The following is a 22,359-nucleotide window of genomic DNA, read 5'->3' as shown; positions in this document are numbered from 1 at the left end:
CACTGAACAAAATCGAACAGGCAACGCCACTCTTAGGTGGAAAACAAAACTGGCGCTCAAGTAGCATGCCTGGCAGCTCTTTGTTGGTTGTCGATCGAGTAACTATTTATCTGTTCAGCAACCTCAAAAACGGCTTCTTTTCTAGGAAATGACCTTATCCATCTATCTGTGTACTATAAAAACATAATGCTGGTAACTGCCGCACCTAGGATTGTCCATTAGTGGGATTGATGCGTCTGCGCCAACGCAAGTCTGCACGCATCCTTTCGCGCATTCCTGTAGAATGTAATCGGTTGTTCGAACGTGCGTCCAATCAATTGGAAACAGTTCTGGTGTCCGTTGTTTTTTCNTCAGCAGGCAATTTTTCAATAGTTGTGCTTTTCTGCTCGCATTAACGATTTGAGTGCGTCAGCCACCATATTTGGAGGCAACTATCTCCAAGAGAAATTGAAAATATACAGCTCCGATTATAGATTTCCAGGTTATTTGGTTTTGTTTTTTGAAAACGCCGATTTTCATGAGACTATAAATCACTAAATTATATCGATTACGATCAGATGCGACAGTGTATTTCTTGATTTCAAAGTGGAATCATTTCGGTCAGTGCTAGTCTCTCACCTAGGTATCTTAACTTGGTTGTTTTGCGACTAGTTGACTGATATAACAAATTATGGTAAATACGAATTCCTTATTTAAAGTCACTCCCAAAAAACCTAGTTCATCTCATTTATTCGGGCTTTTACCGTTTCCAATGAACCCAAAAATGGACACAACGCCGTAATCGATGGCATTCCGAAGACTGAGTCACGTGAACTGTAGATAGAATGAGGAGGGAAAATTTTTGGCAAATGTGAAGCACGTGATGCTTCTCTCTGCATCTCTGTAAGTGTCCGAGCGGTAAGACCCTGCGTTGCCCATATTAGATCAACGATGCAGCTCACCGGTTGAAATAAACAGATCGGTTTGAAAACATCCCATTGTTATCGCCACAAGTATTATTCATAGCCTGTCATTACCAAAAACGACCAATGGGATGAATCGCTGGACACATGTCCATAGTTGGCTTGTCCGGGCCGCAGAGTGGGGCTACCCATAAGTCTCCGAAATCAGAATGAACCCGGGGGAATAAGCGCAATTTGACAGGAAAATATCACTCTGAGCATCAGCTTCATTTAATAATTTCATTTCTTTTGACATTAAAATGCTGCCATCTCTCGTTACATCCGTCCACCAAGAACACTGCATCGGACTCTCCTTGGATTGCACTACGTTGAAGGTGATTTGGGATTACGCGTTAAACCACCAACAAGGCAATATTAAGGTGGTGCACTTTAGTAGATGGGACAACTGTTGCTGAAAAGATGGTCGGCTGAGAGTGTTGCGAGGTAGGAGGGAACGTGACGAGTATCGGTTCATTTCAGCTGTCAGTAAAAGTTACGGTAGGTTAGGAGTGCTGAGAGCTTAACTCAGTTGCTTCATTGTGTATTATGCCCTCTTGTATCGCCTTGGTAGCCTTGGAAAATTAGAGCCGATTGTTACGTTCTGGGTGGATATGTGACGAGCAAGTTTCAATGTTTTAACGCGAATTTGACCCGACTCATTACTTGGTTGCCACTGACCCATGGTCGTTGTCACAAACGTAGTGGTTTTCTAAACTCCATCAAGGATCGTATTTTCAACTTATTCATACGCAAGTGATTAGGGATCCGAACAGCTGTGTGAGCGGCGGAATACCTACAGAAAATAGTAGACCCTTGAACGCATAAGACCATATGCAAGCTTCACAGTTGAATCAAGAGAAACGGAGGCTGCCCAGGCTTATAGTTTAACCAGCTAGAAAAATTTGAGAGAGTGCTGCCTAGGTCCTGTAATGCCCCCTGATCATGTTGGATGAAGAGCTCGCCCATACATATACGCACCGTGTTTGTAGTTTAACTTTTCAAAAGCATCATAATCCAGCTTTTTTACGGCTTGGCCCCACACAACTCAGTCTGTTGCGTATCCAACGGAAAGATTCACCATTTGGAAATCATTTAACCCACTTACAGGATGTCATTTTCAAGTAGAACGTTCAGTATTAATTTTCATGCACTTATGCGAACGCATGTTGCTATCCCAGAAGGCCTTGTTTCATTATTGCTGAAAACTCTCATTCCGAGCGATAGAGGGCGAGCTTTGAAAACCACCGATTGGTTCCTCGACTTCTTACTTGGCTTCTTGACTTCTTACTTAAAGCCCCTAAAATAGGGATTAGGTACTTGGTTTATTTATAAGTGTTTCTATAAGCGGTGAACAAAATCAAAGTGTCTAACAAAAATGGTCTGGGGTGCGAAACGCTAAATAAGACATCCCAACTGACCGAAATCGATATCCAGTCCGTAATTCCGAGAGATTGTCCCGTGCAGTGGAAGTATCTACCACTCTCAGGGTGAATTCAGTGTAGCTAACAAATCGCGTGTGAGAGATAATCCGCAGGCCATGACCGAAAAAGTCAGAAAGGTTGAACTCGAGGATGCCGCGTGGTTCTCCGCTGTTCCGGTTCAAAGAAGAAAATTAACAGACCTAGATAAAGAACGTGGATTGCCAAGAGATGGAACGGGTAAAAACGTTGTTTCAAGTTGTTCTCTAGATTCCACTGCATGTAATGTCAGCAAATGAAATCCAATCGAATGGATACAACTTGAGCTAGCATGGTACGTGAGGGCAAATAGAACAGTTGCTGTGCCCATTCTAACGAACACCACAAAGGAGGATTACACACAATGCTCTGGAAAAATAGAATTCAAACCCACAAAACCATGCTATGAGATTAACGCCCAACGTTAGGAAGATCAGTCTGTGTGACTGATATGTCGCAGGTGCAACGTATGGAAAGAGGTCTCCAGCAAACGGGACTACGGTTGTTGTGTTGTCTTAAAAAAAAGCTTGCGTTAAACGTAAGGGCCATCAGACTATATGCTAAGTGTCACACAAGCAGCGGTGGTGTATGTCAATATGACTGACAGCATGATGCTATTGGTATTGGCAGTCTAAACACATTCATTCATATTCATCCTAATGTTTCATTAAATGCAGCCAGAATACCGAACCTGTGACCTCTGATTTTGAATATACGACAGTTCAGTGGACCAGCCAGTTATCGGGATTTCAACCCGATGGGAACCGCTTCGAATTTCATCGACAGCCGAGTTTGTCTGAAAGGTCACAACTTTAATTCCGATGATCACCTAATGAAGATCACCTGGGATTCGTAGATTTCTTGGACTAATTTGCTGTATTTCTGAGTATTGTTTACCCGTTCTACAGGATGGAAGCTGGTAAATTTTTTAGCGAGTAATACCTGATCAGTGCGAAGCGAACGTGGCTTTATTTTCGTTTCGTACCCAACGCACGTTTGCATAGCAACCGAAGCTTGTTTCTCTCAAGATATTTTGGAACATTCCATTGACATTTAGTCACATGAAAATGCTGCCAACTTATTTAACAAAAATGGAGTGAATTTGGTTATATATTCCACTTCTTAATAGTGGAGACATCGTAGAAACACGCTGATCGGATTAACATCTTAACCTCCATCCACTTCCTGTTTACAGGTCACGTAAACGAGATACACTGGTGTTGATGTAATGTTTTTAAGACTGGGGTTCCGCATTGTGCATCGGACTCATCATAGGTCGGCTCCCGAAGAGGGTCGACATACATCACCCCGCCATCCGCTCACAGAAGACCTCAAATTAAAATGCATGTACCCGTCACGTACTTGAGTCTTGACACATTGCTGGCGGACATGGTGCGTACTTTAGTGTATATCACTAATCGCTGCCCAGGAAACTCGTATCCGCTTTTCGCACCCCGTGCTTCGACCACTAAAACAGATGTTATGGACAGTGAACCTATGCTATCAAACAATGATACCGGTGTTTGCTTATCAGACGCCATCTTCAGTTTCAGCATAATTTCCTCTCACCGCATACGTGCTTATCTCTCTGACTCTAATCCAATGTACAGAGTATCGTTCGGCAGCCAAGCGAACGATCCCAGAAGACAGTTCTTCAAGGTCATTACTCTGATGCTGAGATGTCAAGAAGTGTTCAAGGACCACGCTAGCAGCAGGTAGCATGATGCTTTTCTCAGGGGAAAACGAGTGACCCCATAGGTTGATTGCGCTTTGGCCAACCATCCATGTCTCCAAGCTAAGATGACCAACTCCTGCTCCAAGTCTGGAGTCCTTTCGGAATTCGTTAGGTACACAGACTGATGACTTCTAACATAGTGCCTTTCAGCTTTTAGGCGTTAGCTTATGCTTGTGAGTTTGTGTGTCAGTTACCATAATCCACCTAGGCGATTGCTCATGAATGGTTGGGTTGTTCATCCTAGCTAGGTATGACTTTCACGAACGATCCCAGGTCAACAGCGTGACATTGCTAGCCAAGCGATCACATGGTCGATGTCTCTACACCTACCTAATAGTAATGACTGAAGATGTGAACCATTTCTATTCTAAGTTAGTTTTGCAAGGCTAAATGTTACAGCTCAGACAGCATTTGCTCTTATTGTGAGACCTTATTGCATCGAGGGGATGGTGGTCGAATTATGCAAATCGCTCGTGGACGCACGTTCTTTTTCACGAGAAACCACCCCGCACCAAGGATGTGGTCCAGAAGAAAACGTTAAATTTTGCTTCCCAAAAAGCCTGACGAAGTCCCTCGCTCGGTGACACTAGAAATCATTTTATTGATCACCAGTCAGAAATAAATAGATGGTCACCAGCACTACTTCCACTCTATTCCGCAACATGAGTGGACTTTTATTGATTTGGCATGGCCTTATCAGAAGTTAACTAATGTAGCACTCTCGAAGATCACGAAGTTGCAGGAAGGATTGACGTTATTAATGGTGGTCAAATAAGACTAGGTGATGCATCTTAAATTTTCAAGGTCTCTGTGATAAGTTTGCAATGTCAAATTGCATCCTTTCTAAAAGTGATTTTCATTATTCAGGCACGATAGGTGTTAATCCTACCGTGTGTCTAACATGGGTTGCAACTGAGTATACTGAAGGCCGGTCACGTGATTTCAACGGACAGTGTTGCAGTCACGTGTCTGGATCAGTCCTCACAGCGAAGCGAACAAAGCCAACACGATCACAAAGAACTGAAAAGCATCCGCAAAAAGCAGAATGTTATGCTATCCAGACAATTTATGGCAGGCGTTCTTCTCAGAGTAATATTCTCAGATGGGCATTTTAGTGTGCCCGAAAAAGAATCCAGGACAAAAGGAAACAATTCTGCAAAGTACTGCATTTCAAAAGCTCACTTTTATGTGTGCAAAAGATAGATTCGTTTTTCACCGAGCGAGCTGCACAATAGCGTTACGGCCTAGATTCGGAACATGTGTACTGCCTGGTATTTTAATGGTCGAATTGTGTACCATTCGGACAGAAATTAACTCGCTTTGTGGATTCCGAAACAAAGCATAAATGTGTTTCATGGTAAGTCCATATTAGGCATAAATCATGTCGTCCGTTTTTCCAGCAATTCGCCCAAAACTTAATGAAAAACATTTTTTGGGCGAATCTACTGATTGTTTTAATCACAAAAAGTGGAACATTTACCATACTTCATGAATCGGAATCGCAACCAGAAAAGAAAACCGCTAAAAGGATGGTAAAGTTAGAACACATATTTTTCGGCTACTGTGATGGTCAAGCGGGTACCAAGCAAGGAACAGCCAAATCCGGAGCCCATTGACCGCACAATGCTCTTAGCTGCAAAACCTTCGCGAGTAGAACAAAACGTTTTGCGCCAAAATGTTGCATTTTGTTGAGTTTGTGCTCACACCAAAAATCATTTTAATCAAAGCTAACATCTTCGCAGGCCACCTAATTTCACTGTCCATTGAGGCGATCATATTCCTGGTGGAAGAAGTCTGGTGAAATACTTTCTTAGCACTGCTGAGACCCCAAGATGCCTAGATGGGGCTCAAAGGTTCGGACACGTACTTCGAACTCAATTTGCAGTCTCTTTTGGTCCATCAGGGACACGTAGTAGCTTTCGAAAATTGCATCCCATTGTGCGAATACTGAGTGCCGCCATCAACTATTCACAATCGAAATTTAAGAGGGATGGCGCACGTAATCCGCACCTAGTTCACATGGGCGGTGATGGGCTCAAGATTACATTTTATTGTTTAATTTGACTAGTTGGTTTCGACAATTTTAGGACAATCAACACACGAGGTTGCCCCACATATCTACCACTGTGACAGGCTGAAGGAATATCTACTTGGAGGGTAGAATCGATTGCTCTGCAACGGCAATACGACTTATCGATTAAGTAGGCATAATGAGAAAGAATTTGGGGAATGTTTAATGGTATGTACCGTGCGACACAAATACTGCTTTGTAGATATGTTGCGGCGGGGTCACACACCTGGTTCTAAATATTACTCGTGCTTGGCCTTAGCGCTGCGTCAATCGCTGTTTTCCTCTGCAGACGGTGATGACGTTTTTCTTGAAAGGCAGATGTAAACACACTAGTCCCCCCGCAGCCACCCGCGAATCCGTTCGAAAAGGAGTCCTTATTCATCGGAGATAAACCTTTCCCTGCCGTCGATTCTTTTCGGGGCATCAATAAGGAGTTCTAATTCACCGTCTAGCTTGTCAAGGGTTAGAGATATCTATGGTTGTGTAGATTACGGGGACTTGCGGATGCTTTTACTGTAACAAGAAACCTGACACAGTTTTGGTATTGTTCTGCTAGGTAGATTTTTCCTCAACCGACTGTTCTCTAATGAAGGTGCTTTAAATATCACTTGGAATGTTGAGTTGGTGGCTGAAAATGTCAGCAGTTTGAGGGGAGCGTTCTCCAAATTCCTAATGACTGACAAAACTCGATGGATAACTTATCTGCTAGGTTGACCTTAATTGGTCAACTATAAGCCCCGTTATAAAATAAGAACTCCCTTGGAGCCTCATAACGTTGTACTTTCCAACTGGATTTAACTTCTAGTCTTGTGCTCTGTTGTCGACTCCAGTAAGGTCCACATTCTCACCGTAGAACTCTATTTTTCTGCAGTTAATCAAGAACCGCAACGTACTTCAGTGAAGCAAGATTTAAAACAAATGTCAACGACTCTGTGAGCCCCGTTTTGCCATAGAACGCAAAGTCACAAAGTTTATATCCGATGAAGTTGTACCACTAAGTTTCCATAACCTGAGAGTGGGTGTAAAGAGAAGAGCCTAGACACTTCATTATGCACATCACAGGGCAGAAGCTATGATGCTTTCCAACGACGACATCCAAAGGACAATGAGACAGTAACTTTGGGACTTTCATGGCGTAAAACCAAGTTATAGCTCACAGATACTGACGTAAATTATGACAGTGACAACGTCCTCATAGATAACGAATTTGACAGTATCCGGTTCGACAGAAGATTAATGGTACCAAAAACAAGAGCGTTTTTCTATCACTCCGATGAACAGTTTTGCTTGGGAGTTCTGAGATCGCAGTGGTTTAGCCCTAAGATATATCTGTTCAAAATGATGACTGGATCCACACAGTTCTGTAAGAACTCTTCTTCCACTGGAGGTTGTACTATATCACGGAAAGAAAATTGGAAACCGAAACGAGGTTCAGGTCCATCCGTCCCATCCGGCTTTGTGGATTCGGTACCTGCTCGGTAGGAGCTAAAGAAATGTAGGGCAACTGGCGAACGAGGATCACCTGAAGTGTACTGGTGTGATCGACTACCTAACCACGGGGCTGGCCAACGCTGCTTCCGAATAGCACACTTTTTTGTGTACTTCCTACGCCGCAGGCTGCAGTGGATTGAAAATACCCTCTGCAAAGTTGATGACGATCTAATGAAGAAGCTATCCATTGCAATAATTTGCTCAGTTCAGTGCTACTGCTAACAGAGGCCAGGTCACAATGTGGCTTGTTACCACTCGGTCTGAGGTTGATGTTTCTCAGCTTCCCGTAATTCATGTTGTTCGTTGCTGCACGAGTGACTCCACCGTGGTATGCATTGACCTTGTCACGGATTCGCAACTTAGATGGGACTGACTCCTATCTTAGAAGTTGGTCGCAGTAAAAGGAGTTGAGCAACTGGACAAAGATGTCCCATGCTTGATCGAAATGAGATAGAATAGTTGCTTAGTCTTAATGCGCACACACACAGCAACCATGCACAGGTGATCACACGGGGATAGACCATGCCCACAATGCTTCAGCATATGCAGTACGGATGACTGATTGACTGCACTACTTGCAATTGGCCCAGTTCAATCAGAACAGCCATTTTAACGCGTCAGAAGTTTGATTGAAGAATCAATATCCAGACTGATGTTAGCGGCTGAAGTTACGGCGATTATGCTAAGATCTGTTCATCCAAGAATGTTGAGAACCAGATTTCAACCTCCTAGTATGTTGAGTGTCTCTAAAACATTTTGTGTATCGGTATTACTTGAACACCTCCAGACTTTTCTATCCGTGGCAGACTTTGCGGTTCCTACGAGGCACTCAAAGGCGGGACCACTAGCGAGGCATTGGAAGACTTCACGGGTGGCATCGCCGAGATGTTTGAATTGCGCAGTAAGTGCCCACCAGACTTGTTCAAGATTATGCTGAAAAGTCAGGAACGGTGCTCTCTCATGGCCTGTAGCATACAAGCCGATCCGAACCGATACGAAGCGCGGCTACCCAACGGACTAATTATGGGTCACGCCTATTCGGTGACTTCTGTGAAAATGGTAAGCTACGTGTCTTGATTGTGTTTTGGTTGACTGAACTGAAAGCGAAGTCGACTAATCTCTAGTTGATTTTATTATTTGTTGCACGTTGGGTACCTTATCCGGGCAACAGATCACAGACCAATTGGGATTTGCGATTCTGCGCACGATTGCTTACCTCTTACACGTATGCTTCCAGTTCCACTTTGGTTGACTATAACACTCAATTCCAAAATATCTGATAGAAATGAAAATGCAGTTTTGGAGTTACCCCTCAATCCGCTTACCAACACAGTTGGACATGGTTCCTTTTCAAGCTTTGTCGTGATCAAGTCAAAAAAATCAAATTAGGATTACGAAACTCCACCCTATAGATAGGTCAAGCAGCTGGTTGGACGTTTTCAGTGTTCCACTTGGTGTAGAGGAAGAAACTCTAGATTTATAAAATAGTCTAATGAACCTAGAGTAAATTGTTCAATTTTTTGAAAAATCTGTTTGTTTGAATTTTACACACTCATCTGCATACCGATTTGGTTTCCATGAGAGACTTATTTGGAATCCAGCTAAATCCTTTAGGATGTTCTTTCTCAACTGAATGTGCTGTCCTAGTAGAACTTTAGATTGACGGAAACTCGGGGACTCCATCTACTTGATGAGCTCCAAAAAGAGTGAAGCCGGTTGTGGGCTGTCGTAGAATTTTCAACAACCTTATGAGTAGTGTATTACGTCTAAACTATGTATTGCAATGGCTCGAATATCGCATCAACTGAAACATGAGGCTACCTGGTGCAACGCGCAGTTGATAAAGAGCGGCGAATGTGATCAGCCCAACCTCATTGTTTATGTTCAAAGGTTCTCTCACTTGACTTCAATGGAATGACAACCTCCAGACAGTTGTTTGTATTTCCTTCCAAATCAACCCGGTGACTTTTCGATACGCAGTGCGCTTATTCTCTTGATTTAGCAGTTGGAATTTAGCCAAGACCTATTGGTTCGTGCTTCTACCCCACGAACATAGTCTGACACAAAGGCACACCGAATGACTCAGCTGCATTGGGATCGACGTGGCGTTTCGTCGTCAGCAAGAAACAAGAAACCACGCTGGACACTGTATACAGGTGTCAAGTTTTTGCCCATTCTTCCGGTGTTGTTTTTCGCTTAGTGCGTCTATGCGGCGTTCCCTAGTGTAGGGTAGAATCAATACACTTAGGGAAAACAAACACCGGTCAGGAAGAAATTTTCTGCATATTTGTCTTGATATCGATCAATTTTTATTGTATATTGATTCTCAGTCCTTCGAAAATGGTATGGCAGACATCGTGGTGGTGATTTCCGGATATCAACTCAGTCGTGTGTTTTTACATCAGTTTAAGCAACGTCTTTTGGCACGTTATGCTCGCATTGCCCAGAGATTGGTAAATTGATTTTCAAATGGTTTCCTCAATAGTAATTGTTTGATTTGTCACCCAAGCGTCATTTGGACAGTCTCTATGCAGCGATAGAAACCACTGATTGGGTCCCTCGCAACTGTGCCTTTTTTCTTTCAAGTTTATATTTGCCGAACCAGGTGTTCCATTGTAAACTAGTTTGGAGCTACCAGATGATCACCTGAAATGCTGGTGGGATTCCCGGCGAGACCGATAAAACCAATGCATATGTGATCCTCTAAGTCGAAATTTGTTCGGATATCACTCGTTGTCGTCGATCTAGACAGTGGTCACATGTGATATGACAACATGTGATCGAGTTTGATGTTCTGAACTTGTATTCGGACACAAGAGGTAGGTAACACTGTGCTAGGGTCACACTGTAGTATCAGTAAGGTAGTAATGTTCCGTGTTCTACGCATTCGCAGACATCTTATCGATACCTTTTTCCTGCTAAGCCATCCTGTTTTTTTCCAAAAGACTATCTTAATGCAATTTCCGGGATTTTGTTAGACGAGCCTCGAATCGTCTCGATTGAGTCTGATGCTAAGATGCTCTGGAAGGTGTGTACTTTTTTTGGATTTCAGACCAGTGTTTGGACACCACTAGACGTGAGGATCATGAATAGACGGCTTACGTTTACCTCGTTTGTGGGTTTTACACTGAGTTATCTCAAGGATTTCGTTGAAACAGCATTCAAAAGTGCACGAAATTCTTTCACACAATAATACTAAACCGAGTAACTTCGGTGAAAATACCATCATGCGTTTTTATCCTATCCAAGGAGCACCGCAACGCCAAGAGTCCTGGATTTCTTTGTCTGGTGCCCATAACAACTAAAGAAATTAGGCCTGACGATGGTGTACCTCAGATGCCACATATACCAAGAATGTTAGAGAAATCTCTCTTTGACTTTGCAGCTCTGTTATAAGCTTTCCCGTTAAGGATTCAAGCAGTTGAAATCTTCTGCGAAAGCGTTCTTACCACAATACAACAACTGAAGAACACAAAATAGCAACTAGTTCCAGCATTTGAGATCTAAGAACCAACCACTGCTTTAGTTTGTCCATTTGGTTGCAAACGGCTTTTCAGGCCGTTACTATCACTGTGCACTGATCGTACTAAGAGTACTTTTCAGGCGAATTTTCTGCAGGGAGTTCAACCTAGCATTGGAGATCTGTGTTCAATCCAGGAGCTTTCAAGAGATGTATGCTTCCCTCCCTATTTCAACACTGTATTCGATGCCTCAAAACACATCACGAATCTGAGTGTCCCAGCGATTACTTCGGTGAAGAAGGTAGGATGTGATGTAAGAAGGCTACTAGAAAAATAGAACNGATATAATCCGCCTGGTTAAAGAGAGGTTTTAAGCATGGTAAATACAGTGCTGTCTGTCAATACTACTCATAGCGCCAGATGAAACTCTGGACAACTGGCTTCTTGTTTCGGCCTTCTTTGGTCTCATCAGATAGGCCTATTCCTCAGATTTCCATCCTAAGTCTAAATTGAATGTTCATTCCAGCACTGCTCACTCGGAGTTACTGCATGAAACGAGCGCCAAAACGGACCATGGAATCGGTGGACAGCCACAGTTTGAGTGCTATTGTGGTTGTTCATGATGCTGACTGCTACGTCGCACACAGCAGATGTTGGCTTGCATTATGCACATGATGTGGGTTCCGTGATTGAAGGATGACTGGCGCTGTATTGTACCTGAGGGGACTTAATCACGTTGCCGATCAGCCGGTCGTGACTGAACGATCGAGTGTTCAAACCATTAGCCGGGAAGTTGACATTTCGAAAGTTGCTAAGCCTCGTTAGATGTGCAATGCTGATGGTTTACACAACTATATAGTGCTTCTCGGCTTTTCAGCATAAATTATTCTCACCTATAGCAGGAAACATCGACAAAAATGTCCAACTCTCCTCAAAAAATCAACATTGTCTTCTGCATCATGGACAAGTTGTGCTGCCTAATCCCATCGGAAGTCATAATGATCGACTTGCTCACAGATTCGCGGTCTGTTGCCAAATTTCTCAGACCTGGGGGACATAAGACTATAAAAATTGCACTTTTACCTTCCATCTGACTAAATTTTCGCTACGAACAATGAAGTCCAAAAGTGCTCCCCTACCAAACAAGACGTTAGTAAATCGGGTTGGAAAGAAATGGACAAAAGTGGTTTGAGTTGGAATCCGGGTATAAGTGGGAGACTAGTGACAGAATTCGCCGTTTTCTTCAAAAGAACTTGGGTTTGTTGGACTGCACTGTTTTTGTGGAGGCTTTCTCTTCAAACTTTTCTTCTTGATTTACAAAAATGTAAGAGGTCCACAGCAATCCGCGCAAGATACGACATGTAATATGCAACCAAAAGATGGTATTTGAAAAAGGCGCTTTCGATTTTTATCTCCATGCTTCCTTGTGTTGGTCGGTTACCTCTGTCGAGTGAGACGTCTCGTGTTGGTCCAGTCCGATGATAGTTTGTTTGGTCTACTCCTTGCATGTGGCAGCTAGTGACTGCAAGGAATGACCAATCTCAGACATAAGTTAAGAATATCTGAAAGCTCTCAAGCACTCCGTTCCAAATAAGCGATTAGGCATGTTGACACTCTTCTCTTTTTTCAGAGTTCGTACTTGGTATAATCAAGCAACAGTAGAAAAATCACCACTTCGAAGAACACGATATTTAATCACTGGTGCGCAATGCTCCGAAGTTGAGTGCACAACGTACGGCCATTTTAAACTTCTAAAGAGATCGTGATCCCAAATGTAGGACAATATTGTCTAGTTCCGAAGGTATCCCCTTTTCAGCAACACTATTATTTGCAAGTTCTCTATTGGAAAGCTCAGTTAGAGCTCAGTCCTATCGGACTTGTTTTCATGGGACGACACCGTGCTGCTTTTTGGAAACAAACTGGCGATATCGGCCGACTCTGGTTCATAAACTGTCATTTTAAACCGGAAATACCTCTTGGGACACAGTACGAGATTGTGCACGGTTAGGTGCCCAGGTGCTGCGAGTCTTCCTCGCTTTTATCCGTTGCGTGCGATTGTTTGGCGCTTGCGGATTCCCAGGCATGTTATACAGGGGCTTAATGTGAAGCTGAAGCTTATTGGAGCATAGATTGGTGATTTCCCATCGATGGAAGAATGGCTGTTTAAATTCTAGAGTCATGTGACTGTTCTGCCAGTATACACGCTGACGCTTTGAATGAATCACCAGAATGTCCACATGAAGAATCAAATTTACTGTCCCCAGTCAACAATCTGAAAACATGCATTGCTAATGCAAATGCTTGACTGTCTGCTTAACTGGACCCAGTTGGGCCTTCAGAACGTTATTCTCATTGTGGTATAATTCTAGTGGATGGTTTTCACATATCGCACAGGAAGAAAAAGGTATGATCAGTGGGTATGGTATGTTTTGGTCGACAATATTTTGTAAACTGACAAAAGAAGGATGAGATGAGGCAGTAGAAAGGAAGCGTGCTTTCAATACGCAAGACAGTACTGTCACACGCGCTGTATGTAGAGATATCACTGATTACAATAGGTGGTCAAAACTTGCAACTTTCCCAACTAGTCTCCTCAAACTCATTGGATTTTAAGTGGTCCACACTTCGATAACTGGTACTTTCGTAGCATGCACAGGGAGATTCTTTTAGGATTCATAAGGCCCATAGTTTCGGCGCTTTCTTTGGACGAACTCACGGTATTCATACAGAATTCATTTAACCTCTATTGAACTGTGAATAAGCTCAGGCTACACGGGACTACCACTGGTAGTCAATTGACCCCGTTTCGGGCATTATCTCATATAAGAGAATGAAAAAAAACCAACTTTGGGAACTGCTACGTCGAACCGTTTCATTCTGTTCAGAATTTTTTCCAAACCTCTTCATTCTTGTCGATCAAATGTTTTTTTCTGGATTCTTTTCGATGCTGCCGACATCAGGTTTTTTCGACAGCCTTGTAACACATATTTGTATGTATCAGATTGACACCAGCACGGCCCACCAAGTCGCTTTGGTCCGCGTACGTAATCCTTGGGGTGACGAGGCCGAATGGAAAGGTGCATGGAGCGACAAGTCACCGGAATGGAACCAGATTCCAGCTGAAACGAGAAAACTGGTTGGACTCACATTTGAGGATGATGGAGAATTTTGGTATGTATGTTTTCACACTGAAAAACATTCGCGTTTTGAATGCACATTCTTTTTTACATTTGCTATCATATTTTTGGCACAGCAACCTATGTCATGAGTACCACTCACCGAGAAGACGATTTGAGAAGACAGTTTATACCTTAGAGGTTATTCTTGGATCTGACCCCGTCGTAATGCAAACAATATTGAATAATCTAAATAATTCTGCCTCGCTGTTCAGCATGCGCTTCACACCTGCAAAGTGCAAAGTGCTACTGCAAGACTGGGTGGGCTCGAACCCTAGTCTCATGCTTGCGGATGGACTGATTGAGGTAGTAGACAAATTTGTTTACCTGGGCAGCTGTATCAGTTCCGGTGGTATCGCGATTGATGATATTTTCATCCGGATTGGGAAGACCAGAGCAGCTTTCGTGAACCTACGTCACTTATGGCGATGGCGTGACATCAGCTTCTCTGTCAAGGGTCGAGTTTACAATGCTGCGGTGCGCTCCATATTACTATATGGATCAGAAACCTGGCCTCTGCGCGCCGAGGACATCAAAAGACTTTCAGTGTTTGACCATAGATGTCTTCGGAGCATTCCCCGAATCTGGTGGGAACACCGGATCAGCAATGCTGGAGTTCGTCGAATGGTATTCGGAAGAAATAACTCACCCTCGATAGATGAACTGATCGCATTGCATAGGTTGCGCTGGCTTGGCCGCGTGCTGCGTTTGCCAGTCGACCGACTTCCTCAAAGGGCTCTTTTCGTGCAACCACGTTATGAGTGAAAGAGAGCCAGAGGCGGTCAAACAATGACTTGGCAGAGAAGTATAAAACCCATTGCCAGCAAACTTAGCTGCGCTGGTCATTGCCGTCTTCCTGGATGGGAACCTCGAGACGGTTAGAGGAATTGTCAGATACGGCCCAGTCGCGCCCTCAATGGCGCTCGTGAATCCAAGCTATTGCCTTCAATGCATAGCTCCTTTCCCATTCCCCCCACTTGTCAGTCCCCTGACAGTGCTGAATTTATGCACCAATTTATCAGCTCCCGCCTGCAATGCGCACCTACCTACCCCTCCCCCCAAACGAAGCTGCGGCAGCTACAACCACCTTACAACGAGTACGCGGTTATCACAGGTGGTAGTGATGATGAGAGGTTACTCCTATTGCAAACCATTCCTCTCAAAGGATAATATAAGGGTACCTGACTGGATTGAAAAAATGCAGCCTTTAATCCACATTCACTCGCTAGCCAGCCCTTCACTGGATTGTGCCTCCTACGGCTTCACTACGACATTCCATGCAACAAATGGGCTACACCGGTGTTCACTTAGTTTGATCGAGTAGCGGGTACAATGTTTCCTATCCTCAACATTTGTGTAACTCGTACGAATCGGAGTTAGGGACTGGGAGAAATCCACGACTGCTTGACTTTGAAACCAGATACACTTTCGCGCCGTGTCAAGCCATGTGAACCTCTTCTCCATTCAGCCCGACTTGCCTAACCTTTTATCCCCGTTGTTCGTAATGAAGGTTTACCTTGCGGACGCGATGATTCGTCCAATATATCTGTCTCGTAGGAGTGGCCTGAGTTCAGCGCTTCTAGTTTATTACTTCAACCTGGCAAACAAGTTGGATGTGTTTTGGTTAGCGTCACGGCGATGATTTCGGACCAACTTTATCTGAACTGGATGTGGTGGATCAGTCCACAAGAGTTCTTACGCAAACTTAACGGGACAGATCATGAGTGGTGTTCTCTGCAAACGGGAGCGATGTGAGCTGTGCGGAAAGCGTATTCTCGGGAAAATGATCCCTCATGAAAAAAGTTCAAGTGAACCGTGGTTCGATTTGTTCGGCTTAGAGATATCGAAAATCGATTTTTTTAGCTGAGAAATTACTGTTTTCCGTCTTCCTTATTTAGTGATATCGAAAATTTTTTAGTATTGTTGGCGCGACTCACCTTCCGGGATGAGGTATGCATCATCTCCTTTGTGCATGGATAGAGACGCTCCTAATCGAAGTGAGTGGGGTTTGTGGTCGGTTTCAGGGTCTGCAAATGAGCGTCTGGAGGTGTGAGCACCTTGAAATGATCGTGTTGACCTAGCATTAGGTTCCATCCTCATCCACTTTTATTCTTTTTGTCCCAATAAAGTATTTGAATAAATTGTAGTTGAAAGGCAATGAGGTATCAGTGTCGAACACTGATGTCGTGCCGCACTGATAACAATGATCGATTAATCTGCTTTTGGACTATTCCGATAATCAAATAAGTATTACTTAGTTGCCTCAAGAAATCGATGCGATTATCCCGACGTCTGCGTAGATGATACAGGGACGACCAATAACTCGAGGCTCTAACTACCAGTTCGACAATCAGGTGCAGCAAACACGTGTTTATTACCATATCATTAGTTCGCCGGCTCCCTAATCTATACTCGGACCGCTATAGGTTCACCTAGTATTTATTTCCTTTTTATATCAGTAATCGATTGTGTCGTGAATTGTTCGACAAAGCAAGCAAAAACTAGATACTGGAGATTATTACTGGAATCTAGGTCAAAATGAATGACAGATTCCGACTAAACACTCGGGGCTTCATTCAAATCCGTATATGCGTGTTTCTTTTCGTGTATGCTTGCCCATGAATTCGGCTTCGTCGTAGATAAATGGCGGTTCACATGAGCGTTTTAGTGCATTTTTCTGGCGACAACGCAGTTGCAAGTAGAGCCGGTTTTTTTACGATTTTCAACGACTTTTTCAACCCCTATGCCGACTACTTCTGTGGCGACAAGAATTATTCAGTTCGGCAAATCGAAGACCGGGGGTTTTCTTTGTTGATTTCAACTGCATTACACAAGTATTTACTAAAGTCTTGCTTCATCACGTTTACTTGTAAGACAAAGCCTTCATTTAATGACTGATGCGGGAGCCGATCGATGTGATCTACAGAGGTGTACGGCATCGAAACATCAGCTCTACCATAAAGGTAGACATTATAGATGGTGTCGTAACCAAATGCGTATTAGTCAACGGCAGTATTCTCGTTTTTTCCTTCATTTTTGTAGACGGGGCTTACGAGTGGTCTACATATAAGAGTGCTCCCTCCTGTTCATTTTTCGGCAGGAAGTTGGTAACTCAAACAGAAACTTGACAAGGCCATCTAAAATAGGTGTGCTCGCTGAAAGAACTATAGAGAAGCGGGGATAGTTAACCTTTCTTGGGAAACTGAGTCTCCTTTGTACAGGATGATATATTAGGGGGTCAAGGACACTCCATGAGAGTTGCGCCATTTTGGAGGGACCTATCTTATCGGCTATCATTTGAGGTTGTCATAAGCAGGCTTAAAAACCATTCGTAGTAGCATTTTATATTCTTTCACTAAGACGTCACTTCTTAGACCTGTATACTCAAATATATCAAATGTATTTTCCCCCGTATAAAAGTAGCCGCCGTTGTGTCCATTCCAGTTCTCACAAAGTTGCTGGTAGGTCTACATGGTTACATAGTAATCCAGGTGTGTCAGAAAGAAGTGCCTTACTCTGAATGGAACCCACGTCGTGTTGCAGTATTTACAAGCTTACGCCACCGTCCAGCGAGGTACCACCGCGTAACGCATTGGAGCCTAATGTGACTCGCTACTCCGAGCCGCTAAGTCAATTTGCCTTTTTGCAAGCCGCGGGAATAAACCAACGTGAATTCAGGGGCAGATTCATGGAGGGAATTTGTCATCCGTATTTAGAATTCGTTGCGTATTATTTCTGTCCGTGTTTTTCAAAGATCTTCTGACATCAGGGTTTACTTTGTCCCGTGATTTCGCTTTCAATTGAGGGGGAAAATCAAACCAAGTTGTCATTGTACCTGTGCTTTGGACCCTCTCACTTAACCATCCAATTTTACCGGTGCCCAGGGATTTTTTCAATTCGTCTTACTGAAACCAGATTTTTCCAACCTTAAGCATCATTGGTTCATTTTTGGTTTTCTGAATAATCATCATTTTTCATTCCTTCCTGCGATCAGTTTATCGTCAACCCACGCCCATGATTAGAGCTGTCAAAAGTAGACAGCGATGGCCATACTCACTATGTGGCTAAATCTCTGCAAGTTCGAATAAGTTGCCCCAATTAAGGCATACCGCCTGAGAGGTTGCACGGGAAACTATGCCTAAGATGAAGTTCGGAGTCAGAAAGCCTATTCTGATAGTGAAAAATAGAGTACAATTTAAAGACCCCATCTTGGTAATCGTCAGAATGACTAACTGTTTAGGCAATCCTCATGTTCTGCATCCCCTGGACTCAACTTTAAAAAAAAAACCTTGCGAACACTTTTCCTGGTCAATTTAATTCATTCTGTATCCTCCAGGAAAACTGCACTGCGTTTAAACATACACAAAACAACCATCATACAGCTCCTTCCATGACACTGACCTCCTGCCGCCTGTTGGCTAAACCACGGTAGACTGAGTTCTGCCTGTTCAAGACATTTAGGGGCATGATGACCAATTTGCACCCGGAACCAACCGACCACACTGGGTTTTAATCTATGGAGGGGCAGTTGTCATTAGTGTAGGCTATCCCAAGGAAAACGACCCCGCAGAAAACATTAGTTCCTGGTAAACGCAGCAAGACAACAATCAAATAATTGCGAATACATAGGTTGTTCGTGATGGGTAGTAATAACACTCAGAGATGAACAATGAATCAATCAGCAAACAATGGAGTGATGACTTGTATGGTTCGAAGGAAATGCATTTTCCCCGAAGTGGAGAGATTGACCGGACGGTGGCTTGTCCGCATGCGGTTTTGCATAGCTCCAGTTAAATCTTTGAATTGGATAAAAACCCTATTTTGTATTAGATTGTGGTATTGCTTTTCTACCAGTCTTTCAATGGTCCAGATGCTCCTGAATAGTTTCTCCCTTAAACCTATTCATGCACTCTGATGAGGACAGCTAAGATTTGATTCTTCTCACGCAGTCTCTCAGTCTTCACAAAATCACATTGAGTATTGCGTGTCATTAACATATACGAATGCTCCTGACCAATCTTACGCCATGATTAACTGTCTTGAGCCTTGTGTTGGTGTACAGCACAACCTAGATGGTTTGATCCCTTATCAGTCTTCACTCAGACGGAGGTCTGTTTTTGGTAATAATACACGGTTAAAACAATCGGATTTATGATAAAACAGGCGGATTAGTGAAGCAATCGAACTGTAATCGAACTCGTCCTCCCACAGACTACGCTCAGACAACTTTATACTCTTGGTCAGGTTCTCTCGCATGGAGGGTATAGAAACCCAATGGTTTGTGTAAATCTTGTCCCTGGGCATCGCATATCTAATCAAGTTTTATATTTCAACCATCGCGATCCTCTGATCGGACTAGTCGATCGATTGTAAGCACACAGTAGAACTGATGATGTGATGCGTTTGTGGCTAAATTATGGAGATTACTGTGCAGTACCTTACTGCCATTTCAACCCGTTTGATGCTCATACTGGAAGGTATGGCACGAGTGACTCTGTGACACGGTGATTGTAGTTGCAACCCAAAACCGACTTTGTGGTTCAGATTAACATCCGTGTATTGCTTGATCAAAAGGACGTGGTACGGACAGACTAATTGGTGGATGCTAATATGTCGGATGAGTCTTACTACTTGTCAATCTAGATCAAGAAAACACCTTATGCTACAAACCTGACGATGTGGCTAGCGTGTTTAACAAACCATCACGTCTCCAAGTTTCACCAACAGGAAGTCAACTATTTCTATGCACGTTTTCGCGTTTATGGGTAAAGTTATGATAAGCGCATCAGGGAAATAATGGGTATGTCGTAACACTGAACATAAATCACAATCGCGTGCTAAAACAAAACTGCTTCATTAACTCTAGCGGGGTGGAGACTTCTCGGATGCACACATGACCCACACACGGCTGCAGTTTGTCCGTGAATCAAGCTTCCACAGTCTCCTGGCCCGATCCTTTTTCATTGGGGATATAAAATGAAACAGTCATCGCTGTGTCCACAATCATCACTCCATACTTTTTGTTTCATTCCCTTTCCGGATTCTTCTTTTTCTCTACGCTGGTAAAAAAACATCTTGTGTCAACGCACACGCACCTGTGCATACTCACTCCTGATTGGTCCACCCGACTGGAGACTTCATGCGCTTCGCCTAAACTTATCTTTAGGCTTCTGCGTGCTCACGCATTACTTGGCCTATCCTGTACGTTTTGTGCACAGAATCTGCTTCAGGTTTTCCTGTGTTCGCCCAGAACATGGTGCTGTTCTTCATTTGGGTTACTTCTGTTCCTTTTTTATGCAACGGTTGTCTTTATCAATGGGCAGTTCTTTTATTCATATAAAGCGGTCGGTTGGTCGCTAGATGGCTGATGAGAAGTGCTGGAGAGATCACAATTAGACATGAAGATTTTTATTCGACAGTTGATGTGGGTATTATCAACCAAAGCTCGTAACGGCTGGTTCTGGTTGTGTGTGCATGAGTCAACAAATACGGGCTAGTTATGATTGCTCCTGCGTTGTGTACAGCATCAAAACCATTGTGCATGGGTTGAAGCAGGTCACCAGAGTCTGTGTGCTCTGTTGACCTGACCTTCCCCTCGCTATTTGGTGAATGATTCTGCAGGATGTGATTACAAACATTTTTGTTGAAGTTCCAGCGGTCAGTTTGTCTGACTAGGGGTTGGAGATGTGGACAAAGGACTGTGTTCCACTGTACTTTTATCAGGCCCCTTGAATTTCCTTTTACTGACAGGACTTTGAAAAATAAGTGTTGTAGCTGGCTGGTAGTCAAGTCGGGAAAGCACATGTTCTTTCTAATAATGCTGAATTGGTGGTGAGCTGAAACAGAGGGAAAGACTCTCTTTAAACTCTCCCTCTCTCCAGGTGGAATATAACGTCGTCCGTGAATCAATGGCTCTACCGTTTTGTCAGTCAGTATTCAACCAATAACTCTCCGACATTCATGGGCGTGTGCGAAGCAACAGGCTGTGTGGTCAGATAGACGGCATTTTGTCAGATCAACGATTAGTTATATATTCCACAGCTTTGGACACCACTTTCAAAGCGTTGTGGAAATTAGACATTGCACAGTTGTCACGTTCTGTCACTAGACATGTCATCATATAGATATTTTCCGACGGATACGTTCTAGCTGACAGAATGACCCTGGAATGATGTCCACTACTAAGTGACCCACGGACATCTTTTAAAATCATCAAGACTACCAGAGGTCATGCGGTGTTCATCCATTGCGTCGTGTCAATAAAATACCAGAGCTGCTTCTGAATTGGTGCTCTCCGCTTATGCGATCGTAGTAGCCGTCTTGGGACGTTTGGAATAGATGCGCATTATGTGCAGTGTGATGAAAATAGACGTTCCCTTTGTATCCTAGCCCCCATAGGAACATCAATAACACAAGCCAAGAGAAATGCGTTCTGGCGACATCCGATACAGCAGATGCGGTATGCGCCGAATACTTACAATAACACACTAATTTGGTTTCGACGTGAGTCCCGACTGGATAAAGCTGAATTTCGCGCTCTACAATTGAATGTGCTGCCTTAGGTTGCAGTTGTCATGGTATTCGGGATATCAGATTAGTGTGCAACTGAAGAACTGCATTCCACTAGGATCTAATCAGAGAAAATGGCTGACGCAAACTCGGGGGCTGAGCTTACTCGATAATTCTGAAGAAAGCGAGACCGGTAGTGGGCTGTCATGTTCTCAGTAGCTTTGTGAGTAGTGTATTACGTCTAGGCGTGGTGTACTTTACAACTTGTTCAGTACTATTTACCTAAAGAGTGAGATCCAGTAATCTTTTCCTGCGAACTGTTTTTGGAAGGAAAGTACGACCACTGTTAAGAAACTTCCTCGAACTTCCATGCTAGACTTCTGCTAAGGTTCGTGTTCTCATCAACATCGTCATTCTGACGAATGAACTGGGGTGTTTCACCGCCGAACCCCTGTGATGAAATGAGCGTGGGCTTATATCTGATCCCTGGTACGAATCCCAAAGTAGTTCAGATTTCA

The 22,359-nt window shown here is 43.5% G+C and overlaps 1 protein-coding gene across 1 annotated transcript in view; it reads left to right on the top strand.

Annotated features, from left to right (window-relative positions):
- Positions 1-22,359, top strand: part of T265_05949 (hypothetical protein) — a gene marked incomplete at both ends in the record, with an annotated part of 83,200 nt that overhangs the window by 17,881 nt on the left and 42,960 nt on the right. Inside the window, 2 exons of the mRNA XM_009171096.1 lie at positions 8,502-8,754; positions 14,158-14,327. Of these exons, the coding sequence (XP_009169360.1) occupies positions 8,502-8,754; positions 14,158-14,327 (423 nt within the window). The remainder of the gene's footprint in view (positions 1-8,501; positions 8,755-14,157; positions 14,328-22,359) is intronic.

This window comes from Opisthorchis viverrini (assembly GCF_000715545.1).
Source record: "Opisthorchis viverrini unplaced genomic scaffold opera_v5_118, whole genome shotgun sequence".
Lineage (NCBI taxonomy): Eukaryota > Metazoa > Platyhelminthes > Trematoda > Opisthorchiida > Opisthorchiidae > Opisthorchis > Opisthorchis viverrini.
Note: the sequence above shows the minus strand (reverse complement) of the source record. Positions and strands in the feature narration are given on the sequence as shown.